General features: G+C 38.0%; 1 protein-coding gene across 2 annotated transcripts in view; it reads right to left on the reverse strand.

The window, feature by feature from the left end:
• Positions 1-239: 239 nt before the first annotated feature.
• Positions 240-18,115, reverse strand: part of NPLOC4 (NPL4 homolog, ubiquitin recognition factor) — a 61,054-nt gene continuing 43,178 nt past the window's right edge. For both annotated transcript variants that reach the window (XM_031965630.1, XM_031965631.1), the window contains exons 14-17: positions 12,788-12,883; positions 10,896-11,012; positions 8,955-9,057; positions 240-3,272 (exon numbers count right to left, since the gene is read on the reverse strand). In XM_031965630.1, the coding sequence (XP_031821490.1) occupies positions 3,115-3,272; positions 8,955-9,057; positions 10,896-11,012; positions 12,788-12,883 (474 nt within the window). In that variant the 3' untranslated portion in view covers positions 240-3,114. The remainder of the gene's footprint in view (positions 3,273-8,954; positions 9,058-10,895; positions 11,013-12,787; positions 12,884-18,115) is intronic.

The following is an 18,115-nucleotide window of genomic DNA, read 5'->3' on the forward strand; positions in this document are numbered from 1 at the left end:
ACCAATGAGAAATGATGAGGTGATGGACTGAAAATGTAGAGTGATGCATACATTTTTTGGACAGCCAACATAGGAATTTACCTTATCTGTATTTGCTACGAGATACGAGATGCTACGAGATTTTTATAGTGTTGAGGGAGGTGGGGAAAGTGGTGGGAAAGAAAATTCTGGTTTATTGAAAAAAAGTAAAATAAAACACTGAATGGAGGGCAATAAAGTAGGGGATCCAGTCAGTCATTTCAGGTATATTTTTTTTTTATTAGGTTTCACTTACAGGGCTGTAATTAAGATAACTCCAATCCAAATCCAACAAATGCACATCTGCAAACAGGCAAAGCTGGAGCACCAACACCCCCAGAGAGCTAGTTTTTAGGTATGCAAACTGTAAGGGAAGAAGAGAGGTGGGCTGAGAAAAAAACCAACATCTTCCTCGTCAAAAAGGGCTGCCTATATGAGCCCTTCCATCCTGAGCACTTATAAGTCACCACTTTCCTGGCTTGTGGACCATTATTGGTTCTGTCATAGTCATTAAAGTGGAATACACAGTGGGAGATGTGCTTCTGGCTGGGACAACAAAGGGGAAATGGCCCATACTAATGGCAGAAGAGGCAAACTCTGTTTAGGCATTCTGCATTTAGGAAGGCAAATTGTGCCCTGAGACTCATCAGTAGGGTTGGGATCAATCAACAACTCTGGAGGCGGCAGCCAGTAGTTTGGTCAGGGGCTAGACCTTTCTGCCAACCCTCTAGCCATATTTATAGCTTCATATAGCCCCCTGATAGCTTTTTTTGGATAATGGTGCAAAGTTCATCACTGAACCTAGGTATTTAAGCCAAAAGAAAATTAAAATCAAAAGGACAAAGAGTTGATGAATACGAGAATTTCTCAGAGGGAAAAAAAAGTTGGCTGAAAGTAAAGTGAAACAAATGTAGCAAATAAAGGAGACTAGAGCAAGCAGAGGAGGAGCCTTGGTCTTTCTTTCATATGATCTGCTCCCACATCTGTGATAGTAGCAAGGTTAAGTTTCCATTTGGTTGAAAATGAATAGAGAATTTCAGAGTGTGCACATAAGGTTACTAACTAGACGCATTAAACTTCCAGAATGATTCTAAACATTAGGTCTGAATTGATAAGGATATTCAATATTCCAAAAGAAAAGTCAGTCCCCAATACCATTTTCAACACCTCTAGAACAGATTACCTGGAGAAGTGCTTCCCTGTGCAGGACTTCATGTTTCACTCCAAATCCTCTATTCCAACAGTCCCATATGCCCCCAAAGAAATTACTGCCCAGGTAAAACAATTATCAAACCAAGCCCTAGATCAGGAAAAGCAGCTAGTGCCACTAGCCAATTCTGCCCAAGGACATCAGCTAAAGATTATACTGAACTTTCTGACACATCAGAAGTCAACATGCAAACTTAGCAGATGCAAACATTCTCTCTAGGAACCCAAGAGGAAATGAGGGTTCAGTATATGTAAGAAATATCATGATGTGTAAAAGTGGCAGAAGCATTCTATAGCTGTGCATTTTCCTTTATGCTAAAAGGCCAAGGATAGTTTGCAGCTGGCATCAAGACAGAAAGGTAATGAGGTACCATGCCATGCCAATTGGCTCAACATGGGGAAGATTGTAAAGAACTTTCCTGGAGGTACTAGGCTATGATGTACCCACCCACTTGCAGGCAGATCCTTGACTAGTAAATAGAAGCCAGTGATCCCATTAAGACCTCAGTTTTTCTCCCCCGTAGCTGTCATAATTCACTTCCTCAGCTGACTTCTCAGGGGGTCTTGCACAGCCCTCACACTTAGAATAACCCTAAATTCCCTCCTGAGATTGCTACAGCTGACATGCCAGTGAATCATAAGGCCAAGGACATAGGAAATAGAAAGAGGAGAGGAGGTTTGTGGGTGGGAACACAATACTGAATGCTGTGACTGAGCTGAGCTCACCTCTGGTAGGATCCAGGGGACTACAGGCACTAATTAAAAATTTAAAAAACAAAACAAAGCCCAAACAACCCCAACTCCAATGCTCAGCTTCCGTGTTCCACTTGCCTGGGTGCGGCTTACTCTTCTGTTCTCCCAATCTAGACCTTCTGCTTTTAAAACTGTCTGTACTGTGTATCTTGGTGGAAAGACTCAGGCACTGAGGTTTACTTCAAAGGATAACTAACTGTGGATCCACACACCTACACACATCCCTACACGCCCATCCACAAACACACACCCCAAAAGGGATTTATTAAGGTGAAAACTTGAGAAGAGAGGGGGGAAAGGGAAGTGGAAAGTAGACTCTCACACTTCCCTTTTGTGCAGTATTATTTTCTTTAAAAATAAAAACAAATAAAAGGGCCTGTAGGCAGGAATTATAAACTGCTGTCATAACCAATGCAGATCTTTAAATCTCACCTCCTAATTTGGTGAGAGAAGGGAAGAGGTGAAAAGGAAAAAAAAAAATCATGCAAATGAAAAGGAAAGAAGCCTTCTGCCTCAAGATCCAGCTCATTTGCCTGAGCTGGTTCTCATTCTCACCAGATGACTGGCCAAGCTGAAAGGGTAAAAGCATCTACCACTGTCAACAGGGATCCAACACCCAGTAATGGAATAGAAAATAGAGGCGAGGCAGAGGGCAAACAAGGTTTAAAAAAGAGATTAGGGGTAAAGGAGTGGAAGAGATGGAGAGGGCAAGAGAATAAAAAAGGGTGGAAATTGCAAAAGGATGGGGAAGGCTGCAGGAAAAACAAATTCCAGGTGACACAGAAGGGCGCAGGTCTTATCAAATACAAATTGCAAAACTGTAAACTGAGGTTAAATGTCTGACTTTCTTGCTTTGGGGATACAGTTTTGGGATTTCCAGTTTTGAGATTAAATTCAGCCTGGCAGAAAACCCAGCCTTGGATCCCTCTATCTAGTGGGTACCCTCTGGAAAGAACAGTGCCAAGATGCTTCTGTGGGTCACAGAGACCCAAGGGTAGGTAGCCTTTTCCCCTCCTTCGGGTCTGCCCACCACTGGGGCATCATTACAGGGGAAGAATCATAAGAAACGATCCTGGCTTCTAAGAGGGTTGTGAGTCTGGTCCCCAGGTGTGCCCAGGAGGATGGTGGGGAGTGTTAGGTCCTGGGCAGGCTACACATCTCGCAGTGGTCCGTGCCTGGCTGGTTCATGAAGGTACAGTGTTGACAAGCCCACATTGCAGAGGAGGTGGCGTGTGTTGAACCCCCGATGGCACCATACTCATGCATTCCTGGAAGCTGGACACCAACTGTACCTGTGGGGAGAGGAAGAGACCAGAGAAGCCATATTGCTTGTGGGCAGAGAAAGAAAAAGGAAGGGCATGTGAGCCCACTGGAACTCTACCATTTTTCACAATAATACTGATGTTTCTGATGGTACCTCTTACCAGTGTGAGAAATAAGGTATAGCCATACTGGGCACATGTGAAGATCGTTCCCTTACTACTATTATAGTTATTGTTTGGAGAGTCTCCCCCCACCCCGCCCCCAACTCTGCCCTACAGTCAAAAAAATGTTTTTGTTTGCTTCTCACTCCTGCATTAGCCATACAGATGTCTTGGATCACCATTAATAGCAAACCTCAAGGTAAACAGTCCTTAGGATTCTTAGGGAGAGGAATACAAAAGGCAACTGGAGCTAACTCGTCAAAAACTGTTTTACTGAGAAGGCTGCATATCTCTCTCTTCTCTTCTCTACTTACTTCTAAAGGATCTCTGGGTTGGTGTTTGCTGACTATTTGACTATCTATTGTCCTCTGTTCTATACCTGAAAGATCTCCAAGTTGCAAGTACCTTAGACATCAAACTAGTGAAGACCTTTGGCACATATGTGCCATTTGATTTGTACTGTTTCCCTGGCATCACTCACCCAACCCAACCCTTGTGCTTATGGGCTTTCCTCCCAGGGGTTTCTTCAGACCATTTTGGCACTCAGATGATGAAAGGGAAGCACTACGTACCACCAAACCCTCTAAACCCTTCAAGTCAAGTTTGCTTTCCAGCAGACAGCAATGAGTCAGATAAAACAAAAAGAAATCATAGAATATATTAATGCTGAAGGCCTGCAAGGGTTGAGATAGTAAAGTTCACCAAGAAATCTACCTTTATTGTGGATGCAGAGCCAGGTGGACAGTCAAATTATCAGGCAGCTACCAGGAGATCCCCAGCTCTAAAGGAGCATGGGTAGACTATCCAAAACAGACACATAGCATCCACAGCAAAAGAAGGTCTGACAGCAGCAACCTACTAGCACAGTAGGTTTCTGCTCTTCACACACTGGTGACAACCAATTCTGAAAGAGAACCTGATGGAGAGGCTTGTTGGTGATGACAGGACGTGAACAACTGGCTTGCAGAGCAGGTATTACCTTGACAAATGTAAGCACTCACTGTTGATCCTAAACCTTCACTCAAAAAGTGTCTCAAATTGTGATTACTTTTTGTAAGAAAAATATGTCTGATGCTATTATTCCCAGCCACACATAATATGATACAGTTATAACTTGACATGGATCCAGTGCTTTTTAAAAAGATTCAAGAATTTTTGTTCTTAGAAACAGTACCCTTCCCACTCCTTCACTTAGGAAACCGTAGGGAAATTTCCCAAGCATATTTGTGTCACAAATATAAAACTAGCCCAGAAGTCAGGAACACTGGAAGTGATTCCTGGTTATGCAACAAGACCTCCAAGGACAACCAGGCACAAAATATGCTTATCTTATTCTTTATCCTATTCATAAAAATGGTAACAAGAATTTTTTATGATAACTAACATTTCTATAGCACCTGAGAAGGAAGGGTAGCTACCATCTTTTTCATAGGAAACTGAAGCAGCAATCATTTAAGTGCCCAGAGCTCTGTAGTTGGTACCTAAGGCACGATTCAAATGAATGTTTTCCTGACAAGAACAGCACTCTCTCCACTATCCAATGAAGAATATTTTGAGTTTCCCAAAAGAAAATGTAATTTCAAAGTGGTGACTGGGTTTATGTTTGAAATTCTAGTTTCCTAAAATTTTTTAATTCATTAATATAACATGAGAGATAGAAGAGGGACACTTTATCCCTGTGAATGATATGGATGGGTGCTATATATAAAGAGATAAATTTAGGAAAATTATGTCAGTCAAAAGTACTGACCAAGAGTACTAGCTCTTTTTCCCATTTTCCTTCGCTCCTGTCTCTACTATACTACACTATACTATATAAAAATCTCCTTGAAGATAGAGATCATGCCTAGGAAGATATCAGCTGCCCTATCTACCTGAGGATGCAATGAGAATGCAAATAATGTATGTGAAGATGCTCAAACATGCCTATACATACATACAAGTATACATGTAGAAATTAACCCAACCATTGGGTAATCCCTTAGATGAAAGATTAGAGTATCCATGCAATATCACCCCTCCAATCCTTTCACAATTCTGTCAAATTATATCTACAAGTAAAACACCTCCTAAACAAAACTGGGGACTGGTGTTTGGATTTCAAAAGAACAGCTTGGAATCACTTCTTAACAAAGGGGATATAATATAAGACCATAATAAAGAAAATGCAAAAAACAAAACCAAAATAAAATTTGAATAACTGTATAATTATGTAATGGTCAAGGTTGGCCCTAAAGAAATAAGAAAATATCAACAATGAGGTGATTCAGACCAATTCCAATAGACTTGTGATGGAGAAGAGTCATTTGCATTAGAGAGAGGACTGTGGGGACTGAGTATGGATCACAACATAGTATTTTCATCTTTTTTGTTGTTTGCTTGCTTCCTTTTTTCTCTCTCATTTTCCTCCCTTTGATCTGATTTTTTTTGTGCAGCATGATAAATGTGGAAATGTTTAGAAGAACTGTATATGTTTAACCTATATTGAATAATTTGCTATTTAGGGAAGGGGGAAAGAGGGAAGGGAGGAAGAAAAATTAGAACACAAAGTTTTGTAAGGGTGAAATGTTGAAAACTATTTTTGCATGCATTTTGAAAAATAAAAAGCTATTATTATTTAGAAAAAAGAAAAAAAGAAAATATATGTCCCTCCTTCCCTTTCAAGGGGACAGGAGGAGAACAGAAAAGGATGAAATCATGGGTCTGGTACAATAAATATAACTGCAGTCTCAACTAATACTGATTAGTTGTGCTGATTGTTTTTCTCCTCTTCTCTCCTTTCTAAGAGATGGTTCTCTGGGTATCAAGGGTGGCTATATTTAGAAATGAAGGTTATGTAAACACAAAAGATATTAATAAATTTTTAAAAAGTAGACAGCCATACTTCAAACAAAACAAAAAAAAAAAAAAAAAAAAAAAAAAAAAAAAAAAAAAAAAAGAGAGAGTATGTTAAAGAACATGAAAATTTTAAAATATAGCTGTCCAATGATGTCAGTTGGAAAGGGAAAACAGACCATCTGCCAACTAAAAACATGCCAGACTTAGGTTTTCCTTTTTTTTTGATAGAGTCCCACATCTATAGAGCAAAGAGGTAGGAATAGGGACTTTAAGCTCCCAGAAATTGCTCTGATTGACACACTTTCATATCTATTCTTACTTCTTGATAAAAATTTTTTGTTCACACTTTCCCCAAAGTTGGCAGGGTGCTGCAATGGACTCTAATGAATGCTAGTTCAGATGTCACAAGTCATCCAATCTGACTCAAATCTAGACCCCTTACAAAACACCTAATAAGTGGTCATTTAGCCTGTTTGCTTAAATTTTTCAATTGAGGGAAAATTCACAATCACATGAGATAGATGCTGTATCCTAGCAGCTCTAATTGTTGAGTTTTTCTTTATAGCAAGTCAACTTTGTCTCTTCAGAATTACTATCAATTGCTTCTAATCCTGTCATCTGAGGCCAAACAGAATAAATGTAGTCTTTCTTTCTTATACCAGTTTCTTGACTATTTGAAAACAGCTATCCTGACATTCCCTTCATTATCTCTTCTCATCCCTAATTCCTCTGACTGACCTTCACATGGCAAGAGACTGGATTTCTTTGCCAGAGACATTCTGGAATTAGAGGACTAGGGTTCAAATCCCACCTCTGATACTTTCTTTGTGTGACCATAGGTCGTTTACTTTAAGATCCCTGAACCATTTTCTCATCTATGAAATGAGGTTAGATTAGATAGTCTCTCAGGTGGGTCCCTTTCAGAGGTAGGTTTGTGATTCTGTAAATTCTACTCTGGACACTCAGTCGCTTATGATGTTCTTAAACTGTGGCATTCAGAACTGAAAACTATTCTGTACATGGAGTCTAATGAGGGCAAAGGACAATAAGACTTCCATTTTCCCTGTCTAGACACTGTATCTACAGTCTGCATCTTCTGACAGTACCTAAGATAACTTAAGTTTTCCTGATTGCTATATTGTACTGCTAACTCAATTAGTACACTCTCCATTAAGGCTTGAAGTTTTTTTTTAGATGAACTAATATTTAGACACTCTTCCTCATTTTAAATTTGAGGAAGATCCACTAGACTTCCCTCTTAAAACTGGCATCAAATTTATTAATGACTACTTTAAGTTTTAAGTCTAGCCAGTTGAAAATGCACCCAATTAACACTACTGTTTGGCATGGATCTTTTTCACAAATAGCAAATATGAGACTTTTGTCAAATGCTTTAAAAAATCTAGGTAATCTATGGAATTTCTCTGATCTATCAGTCTAATAATCCTGTCAAAAAGGGAAATATAATCAATGTAGTACAACCTGTTCTTGATAAACCCATGTGGGATCTTTGTGACTGCTAATTCCTCTTCTAGACATTCACTAATTTTTACTTTAATAATAAAATCTAGAATTTTTCTAGCTTCTGATAGATATTTCCATGCACGTTAGGTAAAGGACATAAAAGTAATACTGTGGCAAAAGTAAACTGGTAGTGCAGTATTAACACTAAGTGCTATGTGATAGCTGGTAGAATTGTCTTTATATCAGTCTGAAGAACATGCTGAAGCTCCTGTACATAAAAGATTACATCACCTGCTCAGTTTTGGAATAGTGCATGAAACTGCCAAGGTATTTTGCTCTAGATACCAGAGGGAATAACTCATTTTCTGTCGATTTTCAGAATAACCCAACACAAAATATATGACTAATTTTATAATCAAGAGTTTTATTATGCAAACAAATTCTCTCCTCACCTCATTTAACCACCACATATACGCTCCCTCCCTGTAATCTCTCATATTTAATATGAGAGAACCTTTGGCTATTAAGTTTCTCAGGTTAAAACATTTCTTTCCAATGAGATTCCCTCATTTTCTGGTGAATATATATCTAATTGACTTGAAGATAAAGCCTAAGTTTTAAAAAACCAACCGCAACTATGACAAAAGTTTCAGAGAAAAAGCTACAAAGGTCCTAGGGAACTGAAGTTTTAAAATTGGGATGGAACTTTGATTTCAAACTGGGATCATTTTTGTAACCAATGTAAACTGACAAAGTGCTTGTGTATGTGGTGGTGAACATTTATTAGGAGCTGAAGATGTCACAATATTTCTAAGACCTAATTTAGACCTTGGATCATGATAAATATAATACTATCATCAGCCAAGGACACTTTGAAGAAAGGTAGGTGTAGAGAAAGGTCTGCCCATTCTCCTCTGCCAGAAATGCCCAAATGTGGCTTTCAGCCAAATACCAAGTTTCTGTTTGGTAAGCTTTTTCCAAGAAGTCTAAAAATAAATCATGACAGACATTTTAAGTCTGGACCTGCTCTATCACAAATACTCCCAAACTCCACCAAGGTTTGAATCCTAGGAAGAAGAAATAAACTTTTTGAGTTAATAAAATACAAAGTGATAGTGTTGAGAGAATGCAAGGTTTTGTTTTTTCTCTTTATCTAGGGGGCATAGCAAATCCCAGAGTTGAGGGGGATGAGAGTGGTGAGAAAGGCAGGAGATGCTGGGGCTGTGGGATCAGAGTGTAATTACTTACTGCAGAGCTGTTCGATGGTGGCCCACTGTTCAGATTTCTTCCAGGTTTGTGCTAGTTCCTCATTCCTAGTCCTCACAGCTTCCAACAATAAGCTAATGCTGTCCTGAAAGGACCCAAAATGAGTAAGTTTAAACCTGCTTTGTAAAGTTTAGACAAAAATATAGGTAGTAGATTACTATGACTCTTGTTGAAAGGACAAACTTCTAAGGGAATTAAAAGAAATCCTATAGTTACCAGACCATGAAGTTCAAAAAAATCACATCCTTTGGGCTATAACTGCATATGCTAAATCAAGTTCCTAAATCCTTCCTAAACAACCGCTAAGTGAGGGATGCTGTGTCTGTCTTTTACATATTGACAGTTTGTTTAGGATGACAGAATATAAAGGAGAGGGTCCTTTATCCTGGGGGCTCATATTCTTAGGACAGGCAAAAAGTTAGACATACATATATGAGCTGACTGAGTGATAAAATTTTAGCTTTTTTCCTCCTCCCCCCGCCCCTCCCCTCACCCCCAACTCAGCTTCTCTTTATCTTGGAGATTATATCTTTTGAAACATACTTCAAGCCTAAGGCCCTCAATGGTAACAAAGTATTTTAAAAGTTACAAAATTAAGAGGTGAAGTCTTAAGGAGACTGTTAACAAAGAACATACAGATAAAGGCTACTCCATCATATCCTATTTATCCGCAAAGTATTTTTTTCAGATAGGGAAACTGAGGAAAGGTGAATATTACTATTAGGGTTTTTGATGTAAAAAATGCAAACTTATAAAGTTCTTCATACTACCTTATCAATTCAAATGATTTAATTTGGAAACTGAAAGGTCTAAATACTGGGACATAACTGAGGAGAAAAAAAGCAAGCTGAAAGTGGTATATGAGCCAGATTTTTAATATTTTTTTGGAGGCAATTGGTATTAAGTGCCTTGCTCAGGATCACATATTAAATAGCTGAGGCTGATATGAACTCAGATATTCCTGACTCCAGGATCAGAACTCTATCCACTGTGCCACCTATCTGCCAACTAATCTTTAAAGGAAGACAAATGAGGCTGCTGATAAAATGGGAGCTGCAAAGAACCAACCAAACATATACCACAATCTTTCTACCATGCATGGTGCAAAGACAGAAAGGCAACCTACATTACCTCTGTTTTAGAAGAATCTATCCTATATACTATAGGAGCTATATATTAGTCAATGCTTTAAGTGAATTCCAAACATACTGTTTAGTTTCCTCCTTGGTATTTTCTCAAAAATGGAAAGCTAAAGCTAAAGGATACCAACAACATTTCTGATTAGTCCTGATCTCCAGCTGTCCACTGTCAGCCTAACTGTTCTGCACATGCTGACAGTCTCTAACTCCCAGTTTGTGTAAAACACATGCTTTTTTCTCCCCCTCTGTGTCTTTAAAATCAGAAAACGCCAACTGTGCAGATGTTAACTCCATAACTGGTAATCAGCCAAACTCTCTCTGCCAAGATATTAACACTGAAGTTTATTCTGGGGGAGAGAGATATGAGAGAAAAGAATTGGGGCTGTAATTTTGAACTATGACAGGAATTTTTACTTCTGGTTTTTCTAATGTTTTCTGCCTTAGGACAGAGTAGAATTGACTCTGCATAAAATACTCAACTTCCCAATGAAGATTCCAAAATCAGAAAATTTATCTTTCAATCATTATACAAATATATTCTTTTTGCAAAAAGTTACTCTCTATTTTCTCAAAGCTTGAAGCAGAAACACTAGGAAACTGATTTTAGAATCAAATTCCCTTTCAGGAAATCGGAGCTACTTTCTAGTTTCTACTATGGAGAATAGTTAAGGGAAGTAGGAGAGAATGGCAACACTTTTCCAACCAAAATATCACTCCCATAAGATAATTTTGGACTCCATGTGCTTGGGTTTCTAGCCAACAATTTTCTCCTTGGATTACTTACCTGAAGAGGCATGACTTCATTGGTGACCAGAAAGAGGAGCAGATGGAAATCTGAGATGATGTCTAGGAAAATAGAGGAGGTGTTCTGAGACAGGTATGTAGCCAAACTATGAAAATCCTGCAGTGATCAGGAAGAGAGAAAAAAGCAAAATTTACTATTCCATTTCAGTTCTCCATCTCCAGAATAATTATTATGGAAAGTAGTAATTTTTCCACTTAGATTATTTAAACAAATACAATACTGGCACAAGGTTTGGCTTTAGGTTTTGTTTTTCTAAAACTGAGATTAAAAACATGGGACCCAAAGTGAAAGAATAGTTTCAAAAGTTTGATATTCATCTGGAAAGAGAACCTTAGGGATAATACACTTAATTAGTGAGCTAGTTAAGAGACTAAGCAAGTGTTAAGCAGATCCAGATATAGAAGACACCTTCAAGTAGCTGGGAAAAGGAGCTTAATTTAATTGTCACCCATGGGAGTAGGGGGTGGGGAGAATGATACACAGCTTCAAGTTCCACTTAGGGATAAAAAGATAGTGTTTGGCTTTTTTAGTCCAAATGAATCTTCTTATCCTGGACCATGGGGAAACATGCACATGGGGGTGGTAGGAGATACAGATTTTGGGTAGAAGACCATATCTGTAAGAATTTTTCCCACACTCTAAATTTCTTGGAGATGTCTTTGCAGAAAAAAGTGTATGAAGCATTTTGGAACACTATAAAAGCAACCATTTCAGAAGGAAACCTTATTATGAACATACTTGTTTTGTAAGATCTTTATTCACAAGTTAGCTGCTGCTAGGTGATTTTTTTAAAAATATGTTCACACTAGCAGATCTGCCCTTTATTTTGGTTAGTCTAACTTGAGTGATGTGAGTTAGCAAAGATCTAGGGCAGGGGTCCTCAAACTACGGCCGGCAGCCAGATGCAGCAGCTGAGGATGTTTATCCCCCTCACCCAGGGCTATGAAGTTTCTTTATTTAAAGGCCCACAAAACAAAGTTTTTGTTTTTACTATAGTAAACAGTCTGAGGGACAGTGAATTGGCCCACTATTTAAAAAGTTTGAGAACCCCTGATCTAGGGTATCCATCCCCAAGATTCAAAACATACAAAAGAAGAGTAACACCAAACAGAAAGTTTCAATGAAAAGTTTTTTTTAAAAAAAAGGAATAGTGATTTGTGCCTGAATGTATCAGTCATTGCTGCCATTCCCCACTCTGACAAAACAAGGAAGAATAAATTTCACTGGAAAAGACCTTGTGTGGTATAGTGAAATGACAGGTTCGGGTTTCGTTCTATATTCAACATTTATTAGCTGTGTGACTCATGGAAAGTCACTTGAGCTCTCTAAGTCTTGGTTTTCCCTCACTATAAAAGAGAAATAATACACAAATTTTTGGAGAAATATGGTTATGGAAATATTAGCTATTTAAGCTCTAAAGAAATATGGACCTCTTTATACTATAAGATGTCTATGAAGAATATATATAAAATGGATCTCGGGACATGGGGCATCTGCAGAGAAAAACAGCAGCAGTTTATACTTCTTTAGTTCATCTCAGTTAATAAAATGGAGCTATTACTAATGTACCTAACATAATCACTGAGTTTTGGAAAAAGTAGAGAGTCAATTGCAGAGGATTCTTTCTCTTCAGTCCCAAAGGTTTCTAGGGATTTAGAAGAGATGGGCCTGGCTAATAATCTGTCACTTGAAGCCACAGGCCTTGTAGCAATTAAGATTAAAACTGTCTCAGTCAAAAGTCTGGTTAAATTCTTTGAAAGGCATGAATAAGAGAGACAGATCAAGTACTTGGCACTTTCTGGAAAAATACCACTGACACAAGGTCAATCTTCAGATTTTAAAAAATATATTTCTGAGGATGAGGAGCTTACCTGTGTCTCGCCTAGGACATCTCGGTTCTCAATAGGGAATGGACTTTGTGAAATAGAAAAAGTATAAACTGGATCCTTGGGGAAAGTCGTTGTGATCTAAGTGAATAAACAAACATGAAAGCAGAGTAAACCAGGTTATATAACAGGGATATGGTTGCCAATATTTACTCATGTCAGAGGTCTAAGTTTTATAAGATGGTTGTATCAATTCTTACAATGAAATAAAAAAATTCAATTTCTATGGGAGTCATTCCCAAATGAAGACTAAGAAAGTATGGGACTCTGGGAACAAAAAAATTATACTAAAATCTTAAAACTTGAACAGGATTTTCTGGTCCCTATCATTACCTTTTTTTTTTTTTTTTAAGTGGCAGTTTAGCCTTTGTTTGGACAGAGTTAGTGGGCAGTTTCCACTTTACAGATCTTTTCTTAATATAGTTTTTTTCCCCTGTTATCATCTATACATTAATGAATGATTTTCAACTCTCATCAGTGCTAATGGAAACTATGTGAGAAGAATGACAAGAAGTTATCTCTGGGGGGTACTGAGAGACTCAAATTCATGTGACTGGTTTTGGGAGCACATGCATACCTGATCTGACAATTTTAGGAAATGTAATCACTTTAAGCCAGATTGCTAGAACCATTAATGGCAATGGGTAATAGTTTTTAGTGCCCAGAACAGTTCCCATGCATCCTTTGTACTTTGCAAAAAGGAAAGAAAAACAAAAGCAAGTGAATAGCATAAGGAATAGTTTTTTGCTCTCTTTCAATGAAGAAAAAGCCTGGATGCGAGAGCTGATGCCAAAAGCCGACTCTCAATCCTTTCATTTGGCTCAGAAAGGTTTAAGTGATGACAAAGAACATTTTAAATCTAAAATATAATCAATACATGTGACAGGGACAGTGGTAAACGTACAGGAATCAATACAAATAGGTTTTTTTTATTCCTAGTGGCAGATGCCCTCCCCATGAAAGCACCCAAGTGTGAGCTATTAACCACCTTTTGGTTGACACAGCTTTTCTGCTGCAATATGACACTTACAGCAATAGCAGATTACACCTATCTCAGATTTAAGGCAGCCATTCTGGATCCTCTGGGACTATTTCAAAGCCTAGAAAATGTTGTTCTGCTTAGCTTTCTACAGAAGTAAAGGCAGTGAACTGTTTCATGGTTAGCTGGCCTGGGATTCTAGTGTGACTGTGCCAGTTACCAAAGGAAGATGGGCTGAACCATCAAAATAATCTATAGTCAGAGCAGAGTAAGGTTTTCACAAACCCTTTTAGGTTTGAGATCAATGTTGCAATGGCCAAGTATGGTTACAGAGATCAAAGTTTGGGAATGTATTATCCTATTGTAAATCTTAAATTTGGAAAGGGATAGGAAAAAATGAAAAAAGTAGTTTCCAAGACATTTACTGCTAAGTGAACTTGGAACAAATGCACCACCATTCACCATCACCATCCTACACTAGAGATTTACAAGAGGAGACCATACCATCTGAGATATGACTAATTGATTCTATGAGGTGGTGGCTTCTTTTAGACAAAACTCTTGATGGATGGTAGTGGACTCTAATTTCTGTCAGAGGACCGACCTAGTTCTGACCTAGTTCTAAAAATTTAGGAAGCTCTCAAACCACTGTGATTCAAATTTGTATACAACTTTAGAATACACAATGGATTATTTGGGAATATTAAGACATAAGTGAGCCATTTTTAAGAAATTCTTTCTCAAAATAACATACTAAATGTTTTTGATTGAGCTATCTACCACTTGCTTTCTATGGGCTGCATTTGTTAGTCTTTTGCTATATATCTGCTTCTACCTAACATATTCCAGTGATTCAAATACTGACTCAAGAGATCTTAGGTACAGAGAATGGAACGAGATTCATACTTTGTAACTGAACACAAAATGCAAAAATCAACAATTACTCTACTGCAGCAAGACATTTAACTTCATTTTTAAAAGGAGAGGGAAAGACATTTCATAAATTTGGTTTCAAATCATCCCAACTTACATTAACTATATGTTGCATCAATCTGTTTTCAACTAAATTACACCCTAGGTAGTATAAAAAAACAGATGTTTTTACAGACAAGGTAATAAATATGTTCTCTGGAGTTGTCAACTGGAATGGACTGTCAATAGGCTCTACTCACAGGGATCCACTATTCTAATTGCAATGATATTCTTCTGCCTTAATCACATGCCCACTCTGAGTCTAAATACGGTCCCTGGCACAACAGAAATGCAAGAAACAAGCAAAAGGATGAAAGTCTTTGGCATGATAACCTAATCACTTCAGACAAGGTTGATGGTACTTTTTTATTGTCCTCCAATACATTTGTCCTCTTTACTATGTGCTCCCCTTTGTCCTGCTCTGACTCTAGAAGCCATATGAAGGATGGATAGAATGGGGAGAGACCTGAAGAAAAAGGATCAAACAGATGACTACTACCATCATCCAGGTAAAAGGCAAAATGATGAAGGATTGAACTAGGGTGATGACTGTGAAAGAAAAAAAAAAAAAAAAAAAAAAAAAAAAAAAAAAAAAAAAAAGAGGACAGATATGAGATGTTCTAGAAGCAGAGTAGACACCTGGAAACCATTTAGATATATGAGACAGAAGGAGGAAGTGCTCCTCACATGCTCCACTCTGTGCTAAATACTGGGAAAAACAAATAAAAGGAAAAGACAGTCCTTCCCAGCCTTCAAGGAGCTCATTAAAGCTTATTCAAAGGTAGAAGACTCATAAATGGGAGAGCTTAAAAGCTGAAGAGGAGGCGAGGAGGTGCACCCTCAAGGCATGGTAGGTAAAGTACAGAGAATAAGATGGTGGTCCTGGGCTCTTCCTCAAAATGGAGGTTCTAGGTAGAATACACTAAGGGGAGAAAGGAAGGGTCATGGTCCAAAGACAGAAGGAAAAGACAGTGGGTGAAGTATGAAGGAAAAAAAAAAAAAAAAAAAAAAGGCAAAGAAGACAGTGATGTTGCTATTCTGGATGACTAAAAGAATGATAACCTTTGATAGAAAAAGGGAAAATAATGAATTCTGTTTTGGACATGTTGAGGTTAAGTTGACTCAGGTTCATGACCTCAGCAGTATCAACTCTTCATTTTTAATTATCCTACATGTATTTCTCAGTTGGCAAATCTTGCCATTTCTACCTCAACAATAGCTCTAGTACCAGAAATTCACACAGCCACTACTTTACTTTCAGCTCTTAATTCCCCTATATTAGATAAATGCCATCAGTTTCCAATTAGTGTTCTTGCCTCAAGTCTCTTCCCTATTCCAGTCAATCTTCCAAAAAGCTGTCAAAGTTTTTTTCCAGAAGCATAGATCTAATCATTGTCATTCTTTCAAAAAACTTCAGTGGATGCCCCTCAATTGGAGAATGGCTAAATAAGCTATGGTATATGAATGTTATGGATAGTATTGTTCTGTAAGAATGATCAGCAGGATGATTTCAGAAAGTCCTGGAGAGACTTACATGAACTGAGGCTAAGTGAAGTGAGCAGAACCAAAGGATCAATGTACATGGCAACATGCAATGATCAACTGTGACAGATTTGGCTTTCAACAGTGAGGTGATTCAGACCAATTCCAATAGACTTGTGATGGAAAGAACCATCTCCATCCAAGAATGTGGATCACAACATAGTACTTTCATTTCCCCCCCCTCCTTTTTGATCTGATTTATCTTGTTCAGGATGAAAAATGTGGAAATATGTTTAGATGAATTGAACATGTTTAACCTATATTGGATTACTTGCTATCTTGGGGGCGGGGGAGAAGGGGAAGGGAGGGAGAAAAATCTGGAACACAAGTTTTTGTAAGGGTGAATGCTGAAGACTATCTTTGCATGTATTTTGAAAATAAAAAGCTATTATTAAAAAATTTTAGGTGATGCAGTAGACAGAGCACCAGTCCTGAAGTCAGGAGGACCTGAGTTCAAATTTGGTCTCAGACATTTACCACGTCCTAGCTGTATGACCCTAGGTGAGTCACTTAACCCCAATTGCCCCAGGGGAAAAAAAAAACTAAAAATAAAAAAAAATAAAATAAAAATAAACTTCAATAGGCCTTTACTGGTAAGATCAAACACAGAATCCTCTATTTACCTTTTAAAGCTACTCACAACCTAGAGGAACTTTAACCTAGCTTTCCATATCAATGGACATGATTGCCTTTTCTGTGATCTAGTCTTCTCTCTATCCCTCACACCTGACACTATCTCCCATATCTGTGCCTCTATATCTTAACAAATCTGAAATCCACTTCTTCCCCAACTTTTTCTCCCTCATGAAGCTTTACCTGATTCCCAACTGAACGCATCCTCCCACCATAACTATCTTGTGCTTAACTACCATGTATTTATTCTCTTGATATTTATCTTATATATCTTCATATATGTAATTGTGGTTTCCCCTGAAGATAAATTGCTTGAGTAATAATTGCTTCATTCTTTGTGTTTATATCCTTAGTACCTAAAAAAGCATGTGGCACCAAAGGGAGGAGAAGAATGAAGTCAGATCAAGGGTGATCACTTGGGAAAATAATAAGGGAGAGATAAGAGGTCATGCAAGAGATAAAGATTTAGTAAATGTAAAAATAAGAGTATAGTAAATGATAGGTAGTGATGAAATAGGAGATTGTGAGTAGAAAAAAAAGACTTTAAATGTTCTTGATCATGTCAACTGAAAGCTTATGAGTGATAGGAAATGTAGTTAAAATGGAATGACAGAATAGGTCTGGGAATTGATGAGATTGAAAAAGTGAGAGGTTAAAGACATCAACATCAACATATGCTCCTAACATAAGGACCCTAGATTGGGGTAGAAAACTGAGCCATATATTGAATTCCTTAAGAAAGGAGAGATAATGATTTTGGGGACTAGATAATTGCTACCAGCATCTCGCTATGGCAATAGAAAGGACCTCAAAAGAAAGACAGATTTCTTGAATGATGGTGGCAGATAGAAAGTTTAAAAGTGACTATGGGGGGGGCAACAGTATTCCAACCTTGTCCCCAGGATCAGTAAATCAAGACTGTATGAGAGAAGATAAAGGGAAGCTATTAGTTATGAAAAAGGAGTTCTTGAGGGGGGCAGGGCAAAGAAGGGGTATATCTAAAGGACACTGGAAGATTAGAGCCAGGATGAACAAGGACAAGAAAAATTTAACAGAACTAATTTTTTGGGGGGGAAACCAAAAAGATCAATTATTTCCTGGGTTTCTGGAAAACCAGAGAGGGAATGGACTGTTTTCCTACAAGTAAAGATTGTGAAATCATGGGCTTGAGACCAGATTTGACTTCT

Source organism: Sarcophilus harrisii, chromosome 4 (assembly GCF_902635505.1).
Source record: "Sarcophilus harrisii chromosome 4, mSarHar1.11, whole genome shotgun sequence".
Classification (NCBI taxonomy): Eukaryota; Metazoa; Chordata; class Mammalia; order Dasyuromorphia; family Dasyuridae; genus Sarcophilus; species Sarcophilus harrisii.